At 31.9% G+C, this 16,934-nt stretch overlaps 1 protein-coding gene and 1 long non-coding RNA gene across 3 annotated transcripts; both read right to left on the reverse strand.

The window, feature by feature from the left end:
• Nucleotides 1-3,678: 3,678 nt before the first annotated feature.
• On the reverse strand, nucleotides 3,679-6,790 carry LOC134261870 (uncharacterized). 2 transcript variants are annotated; one of them, XM_062744268.1, is made up of 2 exons: nucleotides 6,724-6,790; nucleotides 3,679-6,114 (listed from the first exon to the last, which is right to left on the reverse strand). In XM_062744268.1, the coding sequence occupies exon 2, from the start codon at nucleotides 6,094-6,096 to the stop codon at nucleotides 4,000-4,002; it is 2,097 nt and encodes a 698-aa protein (XP_062600252.1). In that variant the 5' UTR covers nucleotides 6,097-6,114; nucleotides 6,724-6,790; the 3' UTR covers nucleotides 3,679-3,999. The 2 variants fall into 2 exon arrangements, with proteins under 2 accessions (XP_062600252.1, XP_062600257.1); XM_062744273.1 differs by having other exon boundaries at nucleotides 6,731-6,786.
• A 9,025-nt stretch (nucleotides 6,791-15,815) lies between these two features.
• Nucleotides 15,816-16,934, reverse strand: LOC134261383 (uncharacterized). Its single transcript, XR_009990805.1, has 2 exons — nucleotides 16,848-16,934; nucleotides 15,816-16,207 (listed from the first exon to the last, which is right to left on the reverse strand). It is a non-coding gene; the product is annotated as an uncharacterized LOC134261383 (long non-coding RNA).

A 16,934-nucleotide genomic window follows, 5' to 3' on the forward strand; every position in this document is an offset into this window, starting at 1 on the left:
AAACCGACAAAGACAAAATATATAAATCCGGGAAAATATGTTTTCACTCTATGTTGGTTTTACATAAATTAACAAACAAACAAACAAACAAATAAATAAATAAATAGATAAATAAATGTATTTCTGTCAATAACGTTTTATGATAAGTTATGTTTACATCTCATTCAGTCTTTGCTTAAATTTCTGTCCATTATGAATAATTAGACACAAACCCCAGCCCTTGGTCAGTGTAGCCAAGGCAAAGGCTGGGACAATTAAAACCAATCATCAGAAAAAATAAATGGGAACTGAAATGATTTAATGGTGATTTTAAAAGATTTGCACTGAACTTACTTAAGTGGTGAAATTGCCCCCCCCCTTTTTTTGGGGGGGGGGGGTCAAACAACTAATTCAATTCAATTCAATTTATTCACTCGAAACCATGTAGATGGTACATGAGGTACAGAAACATATAAAACATATACATGTATACATATAATACAGTGGGTCTAGCAGAAGGTGATAATTAAGGAGAACAGACAATACCATTAATTTCAGAAATAAATGTACATAATTTTTTCCAAAGAATCAACATCATTTTGGCACATGACTTCACAAAACTTGATAATATTTGGTTTAGAACAAAATTTTTGGTTCAAATAATCTTTCCTCAGTTGGTTTAAAGCATTACATGCTAAAATAATGATATTCATATCTGTTTACAACTGCATAAGCTACAAAATCTTTCATTTCTTTGAGTACCATTCCATCTACCTGTTTCAGTTGGAAGGTGGTGATTTGTGCTTCTAAACTTAACATAAGTTTTTCTAAATTTATATAACATTGTCATTTCTTTGTAGTAAAATAATGCATTACCATTACCAGTATTTTTTTTTTTGGGGGGGGGGGGATTCAAAATAGAAATTCAGAACTTTGCAACCATTTTCATAAAGTGAAATGCATTCAACCTCTTCAATCTAAACATGACAAATGATTATTCAAATTTGATTTCAAGTACCTGTTAAATTGATAAAACATATGTTATTTTTATCTATTATATCTTATCTAAAGAAGAAATGTAGTGATAAACATGTAAAAAGGGTTTGACAGTATGTCTTTTTTTCCTCTGTTAAATGTTGAATGAATTCTTCTATTCCTTTTGGGAAAAAATTGGATTTTCCACAGAGTCTGATACATCTGTTTCATAACTGGATATTTTACTTGAAAAAAATTGTTAATGATAACCTGATAACCAAGCTTGATGATAAACGTGATGACTTTAACTTTTCAATCGTCAACTCCTCTTATACTTATGCAGAAATATACCTTCATCACCTGCGTACGGAGTTTATACCTCTCAGTTCATTCGATACACATTAGCATGCTCTACGTTTGTACAGTTTCTAAAATGAGGTAAATTATTGACAAACAAGTTGACGAAACAAGAATATCAGCAATATTTTTCAGTCGATTCGATAAGGAAGAGTATGCTTTACGTATGAACAATTTCTAAAACGAGGTAAATTGACAAACAAAGTTACTGAAACAAGAATATCAGCAGTCTGGCTTAAAATCATCATTTCGTAAGTTCTATCGTTGACACAATGACCTTGTCAGCAAATATAATTTATCATTAAGTCAAATATGCTGACTGATGATTATAAACACCTTGAATTGTCGACGGACTTTTACGTTATTTCCTGATCACGTCAAGAAGCACACGGTGGGTGTGACCGGTCGACAGGGGATGCTTACTTCTCCATGGCGCCTGATCCCACCTCTGGTGTTTTGGAGGCCAGCATTTGCTCTGCTGCAATTTTGTATTGCTTATAATGGCTTTTGAGCTTGAACAATGTTCTTTATCTCCATATCTCCATATATTTTGATATACAAAATAATGCTTTATAGTGCTATGTAATGCCAAAATCACTCTGGATTTTATAAAGTAATGCATTACATATCCATTGCATGTAATGCAATTATTTCGGAATTACACTTGCTAGCATTACTCTGAGTTCATGTAATTCATTACAATGCGTTACCATTACAGTTAGCATTTCACTACTCTTGCAGAGAGGAGGTGTAGCGAATCTCATGTTTCCTCTAAAACAATGGAAATCTGGTAAACATTTCCAGTGATTTCTGTCGAGCTTAATGAAGACCGACATTTTGTTCCTGAAATTAATTTGCGTTGTAATAATTATATAATATACATGTGACTAATCAGGACTTTAAGATACCTCAAACACCACATCCCTTCCGCTCGCTGCTTTTTGATCTATAGTGTACTTTAGAAAATAAAGCTATCATAATGAATATGCCCCCTTTTTCTTTGCTTGTCAGGGAATTTTTGTTTACTAGTGCCCACTTTTCCTAAAAACAATTGCTTCTCCCGGCGCATTTAATTTTAAAAAGTATATATGCGGTCCGTGTAACACTTAACAATTTAAATTTCAAAAATGATTTAGAGTTTTAAAATGTTAATATATTAGTTCAAATTTCTAAATTTCAAAAATTCAAACTGATCTGGTATATTGAAATTTAATATTTTAGTTCAAAAATCTAAAATTTCAAATTTCCAAACAGGTTTTAAAATTTTAATATTTTATATTTTTACCTTAAATAAATCAAAATTCAAATTTCCAAAAACGATTTTTGTAATCTAAACGTTTGAGTTTTTTAACTACTGTTTGTTCAGAAAGTTTACACTTAACAATCTATAGTTTAGTTATATTTTTCGTCTTTTGATTATTTGAAATTAGCTTCAAACTTCTAAAATCCAACTTTGAAACGTTTTAGATTTTTAGAAATTTGGAAGCTTGATTCAGATCTCAAATTTCAAATAACCTAAACACTTTTAGTTTTAGAATTTTACTTTAACAATCCAAAATACCAAATTTCCCAACCCGACTTGAATTTTGAATATCAGTTCAATATTCTAACTATCTTAAAGCTCTTTTGCATAACCAAGTGTTTTTGTAATAGTTTCAAAATTCAAACCAGGTTTGGAACTTGAAATTTTGGATATTTGACGTAAATATCTAAAATCTCCAAGTGTTTTTGGTTATTTGAAATTTAAATCAAAATTCTAAATTTCAAAAAATCTTAAACGTTTTGAAGATTGAAATTTAGAAGTTTGAAGTAAATTTTGGAATATCAAAAGTCTTCAAACTGTACTGAACTTTAGATTGTTAAGCGTAAACTTATTAAATAAACGGTAGATTAAAAACTCAAAAGTTTAAAATACAAAATTTGTTTTTGGAAATTTGAATTTTTAATGTTTAAGGTAAAAATCTAAAAACCTAAAATTCTAAAACCTGTTTGGAAATTTAGTTTTTTTAACTAAAATATTAAATTCCAATATACGACATCAGTTTGAGTTTTTGAAATATGGAAATTTGAACTATTATATCAACATTCTAAAACTCTAAATCGTTTTAGAAATTTGAATTGTTAAGTGTTATACGGCCCAAATACAAACATGCAAACGAATTTTAAGAAAATTTCCCTAACAACAGAATATAAGTATTCAAAGCATTGAAGATGAAAAGGAGCTGCTCGCTGCTTTTTCCAGAAAAGTCCTTTCCAGTTGATTTTATTAAAAGATCGGCTGCGGGGGTCATTACTTCTGAATAATCAAGAGTGATGACTTCCAAAACATTCAATTGTACCTTTTTGCAATCAAAGCAAACACATGTATTTATACTACAAAGGAAAATTTATTTAATCTGCTGTCAATAAAAATACAAACACATATACGACTTGAGACATATTATAGCAATTGATGATCAACACCTTTGCAAAAAGGTACTAGTATACTGTAACAGTATAACAATGTATGAAACATTTTTACAGAATGTTTCGAACTAAAAGGCATTGACTTCATTTGTAACATAAAAAAATATACATAACTCTATGGATTTCATTTCTACTTGCTACATGCCATTTTATCAAGCAATTCTCGGGGAAACTACTAAACATAAAGCAAGCTTATAGTAAAAGTTTATATAGGTCTGCAAACTAAATAAATTTCGGTGGTGGAAAGGAACGCTTCAAATCGAATTCTCGCACTGGTGGCAAGTCATCACGTGGGACGTACGGTGAGGAGTTTGGTGGCATTGGGTTGTTAGACGGAAGCCCTGGTAGACGATCACCAAGAAAGGGTCGACCATGTTTTAATGGCAGAGAAAGTGGGCTTTCTCCTTTTCCATATGATAAATCCTTTCTCATTTGCAAATTAAATGGAAGGTCATCTAGTCTTTTTAAAGGTTGAAAAGGTTTCTTATCATATGAGAAAATAGGGCTACTCATAGGCTGTTGGGGTATTTTTGGTGATCTTAGAAAAGGGGGCATTGCCTGAGGAGGAACATGTCCTCTGTTCATTGCTGGTGGCGAGAGGAAACGCAAATGTGCCTTAAAAGGCAATTCTTCTCTATATTTAACAGGCGATGGTTTAAATGGTTTTGGCATAGACCGTGGAGAAAGTTCTCCATTACCAAATCGAGGCGGTGGAAATGGTGAGGGTATGTGACGAAGTAAGTGGCCTCTTAATCGAGAAGATGGTTGGAATGGCACGGGTCCACGTGGTCGTGGTGGAAATGGTGAGGGCATCTGACTAGGAAAGTGTTCTTTTAATCCATATGGGGGTAGTGGGAATGGAAACCGTGTATGAGGTGGTAAGTGTCCTCTAAATCCGAAAGATGGGAGTGGAAATGGAAACGGGACACGTCGAGGAAAATAGCCTCCAAATCTGAATGGCATTTGTGGGAATAGAAATGGTGCACGACGGGGAAGTTGGTCTCTAATTCCAAATGGTGGGAGTGGGAATGGGAATGGTGTACGTCGTGGAAATTGGTCTATAATTCCAAATGGAAGGGGTGGGAATGGTGCACGTCGTGGAAATTGGTCTCTTATTCCAAATGGAAGGGGTGGGAATGGTGCATGTCGTGGAAATTGGTCTCTAATTCCAAATGGTGGGAGTGGAAATGGTGCACGTCGTGGAAATTTGTGTCTAATTCCAAATGGTGGGGGTGGGAATGGTGCACGATGTGGAAATTGATCTCTGATTCCAAATGGTGGGAGAGGGAAGGGTAATGGTGCACGTCGAGGATAGTGTCCCATGAATCCGAATGATAGTGGTGGAGATGGAAACGGTAAAAGAAATTGTCGAGGAAGCTGGTCTCTGAATCCAAACGGCGGCAGTGGGAATGGAAATTGTCTACGTTGAGGAGCGTGACCTTTGAATTCAAATGGTGGTGGTATACGTCCTTTATATGGTGGTGGTGGTGGTGGTGGAAATGGCAAGGCTACTGGAGGAGGAAGGTTGCCTCTGTATCTGAATGGCAGTGGTGGGAAGGGTATGGGTCCTCGATGGTGTAGGCGGTCTTTGTAAGCAGGAAAAGGTGGCGGGAACGACAATGATTCATGCCGAGGTAAATAACCTCTGTTTCGAGAAAGCGATGATGGGAGTGGTAAGGGAATAAATTCTCCAAGGCCAGGAGTTTGAATCAGAGGTTGATTTTGTGTGAATTCCTCAAATAAACGATGCAGCTGTTTCAGTTGTGATGGAACAATTTGATTTATACGTGGTTGATTTTCTAACATCCCATTCTGAAAAACTGTATTCGAAGGTGATCGAATATCATTACTTAATCGTGCTGGTGGCCCTAATAGTTTGCTGCTGCGTGCCAAAAGTGGATTCATCAGTTGATCATGCGTCGCTGAACCTTGAACTTTATTTTCTACTTCAAAATTTCCACTTGGTCTGTAATCATCGTTAATATAATCTTGACCTTTTTCAGTGTCAAAAGTTTTAAAGCGATCTTGGGGCGTTTCTTCATTTGGTAGATCGTTTGAAAGGATGTCAGGTATATCAGGTTGATCCAGTCTATTCTGGAACGGTGTTTCATCCTCAGCTTCACCACTTAAACTCTTTATCTCACGATTTTGCTGAATGGCTTTTAAAAGATTCCGGTGAGGACTGAATGGGTTGTTAGAAATTTGGAGTCCTCTTGGTGTGTTCCAGTCATATGGAGAAGATTGCAACTCATCCGTGCGATATAGTGGCGGGATTTGGAGGACCGCAAGGAAAAAGAGCAGCTGTGTCACATTTGACATAGTGCTTTATTTTTGTTTCTGAAAAAAAAAATGGACGTAGAAGATAATTTTTTCATTATACGTCATACATAAACATGTCACATGTCTTTTAGTCGGGTTTTTATGCAAGTAGAAGACTTATCTACAAATAATTGTTTTTGGAACCGAGAGCGAGGAGGCAAGATGAGGGTCATGTTCTCAATTATTTGCAGATAGAATACTATAGATAGCAAAATAGCTTTATGCTTATGTCCCTATCATAATAATGTTCGTCTGATTATCAGATCTTATTGTTCCTCTCCAAGGTAATTTTATTTTATTATTTAGTCCCCCCGACGCGTGAAAATATTTTGTTTTACTTCACCCATCCACGCCCCATCTCACATTAGTAAAACTGAAACTTGATACTCTCCTATCGATATCAGAAGTGCAGCATAATTCAAATTATCGTAATTTTGTAAGAAATTTAATCAAAGTTTTACATCAAAAAAGAATTCATCATTTAAGAATTAGTATTATGTAACAATATAATATGGAAAAACATAGAAAGCAAATAATTAAAAAAAAAATACGAATACGTGTAATTCAGTATAAATTAAATAGATTAAATACTTATAAAAATAATAATTTTCAAATATATATGCTTACCTTTTACCGGTAGTAAGAAATGTCTTTTGAAACAGATATCACGACTTCATTTGACAACTGTCAGTTTCATATCTCTGTTTTTCACACAGGAAATTCTTATATATTAAACATTCGCATACATTTGCATAATTTGCATCACTTGACAATATTTATTATTTCTGCAATTTACATTCGTAAGATGCTAATTAAGGGGGATTATTGATGAATAATGGAAAAATGTCAAGGCAACAAAATGTTATCACAATTCCCCTCTACATGTCCTTTCGAAAAAAATTGAACTTCAAAAGGCTTCGTTAATCTTTTTTTTATCATTGAAATCTGAGAAAATATCTCGATGTAATCAATAACATTTTTTAAATGTCTGGAAAAAACCATGTCGGATGAAACAAAAATATGTAATGCTTTGCTTTTGAAAACTTTTCTTACAAACAAAAGATAAAAAATAAACATACATAATATGCAAACACGTTATTTAAAAAAGCATATATATTAACAGTATATCCTATGACTTTGTAAAATTGGATTTATTCCCAGGTTGCATTCTGTTTTTAAACTCTCGTCAGATGTACACATTTTATTTCTTCGATATATTTTTCTAACTCGTATTTCACAACATTTTTACCCGATTTGAAAGATCATTCATATCATTTCATCTCAAGTAAACGTTTAAAAAGTTAGAATTTAATTTGAATTCATAAAATAAATGAAAAGAAGTCCCCTTGTTGAGATCTTTAAAAAAATGTATAGCATATATATCACAGACAAGGCTTGATATATTTAAAATAAGTATCGTACCTTATTATCACTTTGTGGACATAACTTAAAAATTTTTGAACAAAAAGTGCATTTTTCTTAGAGAAAATTGTATATTATTAATTCGTACGTATGATATAAAACACGAAAAAAGTATTATAAAGTTTTTCTTGATTAGAAATATATGCACTTCTTATTTTTTAAGTTCATATGAACTTTTTACATTCTTACACATTGAAAGTTTTTCATATATGTAATGTATGTAGGTTTCTCATAAGTAAACAATTTAACAATTATAAGACATTAATTAGTATGTTCATTAGTTTGTTTCTGATGCTATTGTGACAGATTAAGACCATTTATCATAAAACTTATTTCCTCACGTCAGACATCAAATATTAAACAAGACAAATTATTTACTATCTAACGAAATTAATGAAACAAGTATACATTTGTACATGTACTAAAAATAATACATTTATTTAAATAGTTAACAAGTACAATCATATAGAAGTAGATGAAGGATATGGAGATAACAAATAGTATTCAATATCAAAGTTCATAAAACAATACAAAATAGGAGCAGAGCAAACACGGACCTCTAAAACACCGGAGGTGGATCAGGTACCATAGACGAGTGAACATCCCCTGCCGACCGTGTGCTCCTTGTCATGATCGAGAAATAACGGGAAAAATCCGTCATCATTTCAGTGTATAAATAATGGACTAAGAATAAGTATGAAAAACGTCAGTCAGCATTTGACTCAGCGATAAATTGTATTTGCTGACAGGACCATTGTATCGACCAAAGAACTTACGAATTGATGACTTTAAACGAGACTGCTGATATACTTGTTTCATCAACTTATTTGTCAATAATTTACCTCCTTTTAGAAATTTTCATGCGTAGAACATGCTCTTGCGTATCGAATCAACTGAGATATATAAACGCCGTATAGTATGCAGAAGATGAAGGTATAGTATATTGCTGCATAAGTAGAGGATGACGATAGAAAAGTTAAAGTCATCACGTTGATCATAGAGCTTGGTTATAAGATTACTATCAATGTCTTTTTCAAGTAAAATATCCAAGTATGAAACAGATATGTCAGACTCTGTGGTATCTTTCATCTCAAGCTCACCAGGATATATCGTATCGCCATGGGAATGGAAATTACCATTGTTAATTGACAATACGTCGTCGATATATCTAAATGTTGAGTTGAAGGCCACAGCAAGCAACATGTAATCGGGCGTGTATAAACTACTTGATCTTAGAAAATTATGTAATTTACTTTAATTAACGTTCCAACTTTATACCTTAATCTTTGTAAGTAAGTTAATTTTAATCTTGCCAACTTTACATTTTAAATCAATATGATACTTTAATTTGGCAAACTCTATACTTTATAAATTGCAAAATTTATTCTTTAATCTTACCAACTTTATACCTCAATCTTGCCAAATTTATTCTTTAATCTAACCATCTATATACTTTAATCTTGCAAACACTATACTTTAATCTTATAACATAATATGTTAACCTTGCAACGTTATACTTAAATCGTGTCAACTTTATTTTACAAATTTATACTTTAATCTTACAAGGTTATGCTTTAATCTTACAAGGTTATGCTTTAATCTTACAAGGTTATACTTTAATCTTACAACGTTATCAACGTTATACTTTAATCTTTATAGAGAAAGACGAAAGAACGAATCTAACGGCATTCTTTCTTATACTATTCTGGTTTTTTTTTTCGTCTTTTGCTCTGAATTTAAAGTAAATAATTGCTTACAGATTTTTTTGTGAAATTAATTAACCTATGGTAGCCCTGATTAATAAATTTTCATGGTACGAAATGCTTTTTATACAAGACTTGAAATCTTAACTTGTTTACTCTTTAAAGCTTCAATCAAATTTTAAGTACATGTATTGTTAAATTGTAATTAATGAAATGAATTGATTGTCATGAATTAAACACATGACAACAAAGAAATACGTTTAATTTGCACTTTTGTGAATTTTTGAAAACGTTACGTTCGTCTTGGAAATAATAATGGCTTTTGAATGCAAATGTTTTCATCTGACATTAGAAAGGACTTACACAAGCAGAGAACTTGGCATATAAACCCCCAAGAATTTAACAAAATAACAATTACTATGAATAAATATACATAATCAGTTGAAGGCTACAAGGTAGAATAAAGCAAGGTGAAAACAGAAAAGCCCGAAAGTTTAGTTCTTAAGGTCATGGAATTATGGATATTTACATAGAAAAAATATACCCCCTTCATTACACCTATCATTTTATGCTATCAAAATGTAGTAAGTACGTTTTCTTACAATTGTAATAGGTGCAGTGTAGTTTGCTTTATTCTGTAAATTTATTTTTTGACTGTTTAGTGTTTGGCTGAGTGATGCATATTAATGTGTTTGCATTGCCATGTCAATGCCCGCCACTCTCGATTTCAGTACCACTCCTTGTTTAATTTAGCAGTTCGCTGCAAAAGAGATGCATAGTATGACTATTGCGAAAATCAGTGACATTGAAGACAAGAGCAACATGTGGAAGCTCTTTTTGCAATTAAAATGAAATATATGGAGATTACGAACAGTATTCAAGCTCAAAAGTCTATTAAACAATAAACATTTTGGAGCAGAGCAGACACGAATCTTTAAAGCAACAGAGGTGGGATCGGGTTCCATGGAGGAGTGAGCAGTCCCTGCCGACCGATCACACCCGCGTGTGCTCCTTGTCATAATCGGGAAATAGCGGACATATCTGTCATTGTATTGACCATAGAACTAACAAAATGGTAAATTAAAAGGGGACTTTTGATATTCTTGATTCATCAATTTATTTGTCAATAACTTACTTCGTTTTAGATTTTTTTTTATACGTAGAGCATGTACTAGCGTAACGAATCAACTGAGAGATATACCCATAGAATGGCAACCTGTAAAACTTAACAAAAACGGAAAATAATATCATAAATCGAAACACAGACACAGTAGACAATGGATTTGTGTATTTTGGATAAACTAGCGTGTCTAAAAATTCTCCAAAAAGGGGGGAGCACATTCCATTCGTTAGGTGCCTGTGCCCTGGATTGAGAGAGAGTAAACTTACACATACTATTTTAAAGATGGTCTTACATTCAACTGATATATAATTTGTATGACATGTTTATGTCAATAACAGCATGATTGGTTATTGAAAGGATATCCGGCTTCAGAAAATCCAGATTTCCAGATCCGGATTTTAACATATATCTTGTTTTCTTGTTTGATCTAAACGGTAAAATTATCGCTTTCAATAAGAATGATTTAATCATGTACAGGCAAAAATATACTGAATTCTATGGTGTTGTGCGATAGTATATCGAAGGTTTCGTTGATATAGGAACATATGTACTATTTTTTAAAAATAAAATATTTTCAAAAGTGATAGAAATTAAAAAATAGATAAATTATATCACATTCATATTAACTTTTGTGTGCGCGTGTCCTAATTGCTTTTTTATAAATGATTGATATTGTCACTGCACCGATTTATGTTTGAAGGTTGATCGCTCAATTATCGCATCCATATGTAAAAACAGAGTTCAAATAACTATATGCCATAAGTCAATTATAGACATGATGTATTAGTTAATTTTCATAAAATAAGACTGGTACATTGTCCTTTTTCATTTGAAAAAAATTTTAACAGTCTAGTTTAAGACATCATAAATTTAAAAAAAATAAAAGAGCTGTTGGAAATTTCAATCAATTAGAATAAAATTTACGAGAAAAGACGATTAAAGAGTTAATGTCCGACTGAGAATGAGATATATGTCATTTATACGTTTCAGCTTACAAAGTTCCTGACACGATTTGACAATCTGGAAACCTTCTCCGAAAATTAAAGTAGCAGCTCGTGAAAATAAGATTAAATATAAATTAGTTTATTTTTTCCGTGACAAGATGCATTTTATGTTCCAATTTTCTAAATTAGTAACATTAAGCTTAAGAATCTTTAAAATTATTTTCAACTGTAAATATACATATAAAAAATTGAATTAGATCTAGATTTTCAAGGGTACCAAAGCGATCAGAGATATATCCCTCTTCTTCTTCCCATTTTCTTAAAATGAGGATGGGTCATACGCATACGCGTATACATGTACTAATTTTATTTCCTGGGGGCGTGGGACCAAGGTATTTTTCACCCGGCCCCATCCTCTGATAAATATGATCGCCTGGTACCTAAAAATGATAAGGAGTAAATCTACACACAAAAGATATTCTTTCTTTTTGTGGCGAAGTGACGAATGAACGGGCAAATTATCATACAGAATATTTTACTCGATGCATTAGAAAAATTAAACAATCAAATGTGTAATAAATTTTTGCTCATGAATTTTGTCATTTTTCAATAGTGTTTAGAACACTGCATTATGCATTTTCAAATTTTTGAGAAGTAATAAAGTCCTTAATAAAGTCATGAAATATTGTAATAGCAACTGAATCTACTCATTTTTAGAGGGCGTTTGCATGCTAACACATTTTTTTTATATCGCCTGTTATGCAAATAGCAATTTACTCTATGGTTGTCCGATGAAATTAATGATCTAAAGAACCTAACCTCTAGAGTTTTTTTTCTGACCATAAAATAATTTTACAATTTAAATATATTTTAAATTTTATTCAATTCCTTCTTACATTGGTTGAACAATCTTTCATATTTTCCAGTTTTCAAAGTATTAAAAATAAATTACAATGCAAAATTAAAATTATGCACTTTTTTGTCATCAACAATGAAATATTTTTAACTGTTATACCGTTACGTTTGTGATATTCCCAATCTAGATGATATTCATCTTAAATTACGAGAAAAAATGTCTTAATGAACAAATAAACTGTCGTTTAAGTCCATTAAAGAACAATTTGATTTTTTATATTCTTTTGTAGGGTGTTGATTCTTAAAGTTGCTGATGTTGGGCATTCTTCTGTATGACCGATGTATCTTTTTTTAAATTTAAGTATTTCTTTTTTCTCAAAATCCATCGAATAATTAACATGATGCTGATGAAATCGTATGCTAATTCTATTTTTTGAAAGGTGATTGCACACTTTAACCTTCATATAATTCATCGAGACATATATCAAACTGCAAACGTTTGCTCAGTCATTGTGTTGAAAGTTATCTTATATTGCATAATTAAACACTAAAAAAAAAAATAGTTGAAGTACTAAGAAGACTAGTAAATTTACTGTCCATACAATCATTACCTTAAAAGTAGTTTTATTAGGTATTGGGTAGATTTACTTGATAAAATTAGTAAGTCTAGAATTAAAAAGTAACTTTCACTAGGTATTTAAGTATCTATACAACCCCCACTCCACTTCTCACTATCTCAGCCAGTAAATGGAATGACAACTAATCACGACAAATGCTTTACGGGGCACACTAGTTTTATAAAAATAACTAGGTATATCTTTCAGTGAAGCAAATAATTCTTTTAAGTCTAATTGATAAAAATTGAGAAATTGCTGGGATTTGTTAAACAAATACATCTGTCGCCTGCCTGCAAAACGCAGTGAATTGATTGAAGATGCGTTGTTCTTGGAAATAAAATTTTTTGAGACTAAACGCCTTTTTTATTTTTTCTACATATTTTTTCTTACATGCAAATCCAAAATTACTTTTTCTTTCTTGATTTAAATTATCATAGGTTCTTTTAAATAGTGACAGAACGCACATTAAGATGAATAATGACTAGTATGTGCTCTAATGTAAAAGTTTTATTAAAGTCATGGCTTTGTTGATTGGGTCCCGACAGCCGTCTCCTGGGCACAACACGATTTTGTTTTTAATTCTAAAAATTTAACCCATTTAAGCAATATTTACATCATATTTGTAAAGTTATAATTTTCAGTTAAAATAAGTTATATAATGTATCTACATTAGCACACTCTGATTTTAGCGACTCACGACGTCTTAGCACGCCCTGTTTGACGAAATACTACGGACATTTACTGGCTTCAGATAGTTTTCTCGTCTAGATAGTTTTGTTATTCCAACACATAATGCTTAGAATTTAGCAGGATTATATCCGAAACCTTTGAATTAGGTTTAAATGACATTTTTGGAGTCGCAGATTATATTGTATGTATACTTTTAAAAAAAATAACTTGTCAGCATATTAACTCCAATAGGATCCCTGGTTAGATTTCCCGTCCGCTACACATTTTCTCCGCAGGTTCTGGTTTGTGTAAACTTTCTTCTGTCCACACCATGTTCATGCACACACTTACCCTCTAAACCTTTGGAGATATTAACACATATTTGCTTTGTTTTCGATTTTTTTTTTAATTGAGATTATAGTCAATCTTTTATACATTGTGACATGAATATTTTAGGGCTACATACTTACTGGCAAACTGAAATACTTAGTATTTAATTTAAAAAAAAAAAAAACAATATATATTAGGCACGAATTCGGAACAAATCTTATGAAACCTGTTGAGATAATAGTGTAAACTCGAGTAATAATTCCCGAAGAAAAATGATACCTTGGTTGTTGAGAAGAAATCCTGGGAAAAGAAGCAGTGAAATTGACTTCTTTTTAAAATGTACCCAATCCGCACAGAGTAACACCAAAGTTAAAACAAATGATGGGTGACAATGTTTTGGTCACGATGTTAAATTCTCTTCTATTTGTTCTGACAAATACTGGATGAACACACAATTAAGACTCATTAATTTTAGTTCATGTGTAATATTTCGTATATCATACACATTCAGGCTATTATAACATGATTAAATTCGTTATTAATTTTTCAGTATAAATTGTACAAATATAAATGTTACATGAAATAAAGAATAGCATGCAGAAATCGTGTGTTTCTTTACTCCTCATTAAGATATTAACAGCAATAAAGGAAAAACTTCAAGAGCACTGTGCAACACTATATTCAAGAAGTGGTGTAAATCAGATGTGGATACTTAAAAATTCCAAAGAACTTTTGGAAAATTTGAAATGACTAGATTTTACCAAAAATCAACAGATTAAAAACTAATGACTTTTCAATTTTATATACAACCATTTCCCACGATAAGAACAATTTTCACACTTTTTCAATAAAAATGGTACTCGCTATTTTTCTTTCATTGTCAGTGGTCATTTGCAAAATCATTAAATTAAATTGTTTTGTTAAAGAACATTCTGATTGAACAAATAAGTATTCGAAGTTGACATCAAAAAGATGTTTGAGTCTCTGATTGACATCATCTATATTGGAGACCAGGTCTTCCGACAATCTATTGAAATTCCCATGGGTACCAACTGCGCCCCGTTATTAGCAGACCAATTTTTGTATTGATGTGAAGAATTTGTGCAAAATCTTATGTGTAAAAAGAAGAAAACACTTGTTATGGTATCCAACGCGGTAATCTTACAACCAAACTCTATGATAAACTTGATGACTTTAACTTTTCAATTGTCAACTTCCCTTACTTATGCAGCAATATACCTTCATCACCTGCATAAGGAGTTTATATATCTCAGTTGATTCGAAACGCAAGAGCATGCTCTACGTATGTACAATTTCTAAAATGAGGTAAATTATTGACAAACAAGTTGATGAAGCAGCAATATCAACAGTCTCGTTTAAAGTCATCATCTCGCAAGATCCATGGTCGATACAATGACTTTGTCAGCAAATAAATTTCATCATTGAGTCAAATGCTGACTGGCGTTTTTCATACTAATTATTAGTCCATTATTTATACACTGAATTGACGAAGGTTGTTTTTTTTCGTTATTTCCAGATCATGACATGGAGAACACGGTGGGTGTGACTGATCATCAGGGAATGTTCATTCCTCCATGGCACCTGATTCCAACTCTGATGTTTTGGAGGCCAGTGTTTGCTTTACTCCTATTTTTTACTGTTTTATGGACTTTGATCTTGAATACTGTTTGTTATCTCCATATGTTTCTCGTAAGCAAAGAGAAAGGCAAAAATACAGTGCAAGGAATTTCTATTGTATCGAAAACCCAATTCACAATCGCAATTTTTCAGTTCTCTCTCTCTCTCATTATATATTTTGCCTTATGAATTCAAATAAATAATTATATGTTCTTGCTTTTAATAATACGTGTACATGTATATGGGTCACATACTCAGCGTATTTTCGACTCTCTTCTGGGTTCATGATGTCTCTTTTGTTATTTTTATTCAATAAAAAAGGACTCAAAGAGGTAGTTATTCTAAATGTTCAATTTTTACAATCAATATGTAATATACAGTAAATATCAATATTTATGGAGCTCTTTTCTGCTATAAAAGCTTTAAAATACACATTTTCTAAAGACACTCCCAATAAAATGTGTGTTGCAAGCACAGACTTAATTGAGGATAATAAAAAAGTTATATTAATTCTATAAATTATATCTCTCTTGATACTTCTTTTGTAGTTCCTCTAGCAGCTTTCGAAGTGGGGTAAATACATCAATTTGAGGCTTCATTTTTTCCGATGTTTGAAAATTTGATTTTTTGAATTCCAGCGTAGGTGGTTCATTAGAGAAAACATCGTTGTAAGCCATATTTTCTTGGTATGCATCAGAGTTGAATCTTAGATTTGGTCCTAACTGGAATGGATATTCCTGGGATTTGACACAAATCGTAAGCTGGAAAAGCAAGACCATTGAAATCCACCTCATATTTGTTCCGTATAGTCTGTAAATTGTTAAACAAAGAAAAATATAAGGCATATACAACAGAAAATTTTTTATGACAATTTCTTTTTATGGTGTATCTCGTTATGTGTTTATAGATGAATATTAATTATGTTACGAAATAAACGAATTATACGAAAGCATAATTTAAAAAATAAGTTATAAGGCAAATGCCTTTGCAAGGAAATAACTTTTATTAAAATATCAAGATTTTGCAGTTTAAATTAAGTAATGAAATAAAATATATATGCACTTTGCATTCATTATAGAGCAAAAAAAAAAAAAAAAAAAAAAAAAAAAAGAAGAAGAAGAAGAAGAAAACAAAACAAAAAACAAACAAACAAACAAAAGAACAGTAGGACTCAATTAAATATCTGTAACCAGAAAATGAATGTCTGTTTTAATCATTTTTGACGCAGTGTAGCAGTTGGAATTAGCAAGTAAAATAATCACCACGTTTCAAATATGTGCCGAGTACAGGTCTAAATTTGCAACACTTTTCTACCAAGTGCTGGCATCTCCATATGATTAAAATTCTCCAAAGGAAGCAAGCAAAATATCTTTACATCTATAAATTTACGTCTGAAAAATTCAATCCTTTGAATTACGTGTATACTTATATGCAACTAAAAGAAACTTACCAATTTAACAGGTATGAGTTAAGGATATCTTTCAAATGCAGCACTTCCCGAGTGAAAAATATATTTCATTCACGACCAGCAGCAACT

Source organism: Saccostrea cucullata, unplaced genomic scaffold (genome assembly GCF_032062105.1).
Source record: "Saccostrea cucullata isolate Sc308-1 unplaced genomic scaffold, CSIRO_AGI_Scuc_v1 ctg356, whole genome shotgun sequence".
NCBI lineage: Eukaryota > Metazoa > Mollusca > Bivalvia > Ostreida > Ostreidae > Saccostrea > Saccostrea cuccullata.

Bases quoted from the DNA above. Each gene is read 5' to 3' on its own strand.
- LOC134261870 (XM_062744268.1), bottom strand. From the start codon at position 6,096: ATGTCAAATGTGACACAGCTGCTCTTTTTCCTTGCGGTCCTCCAAATC.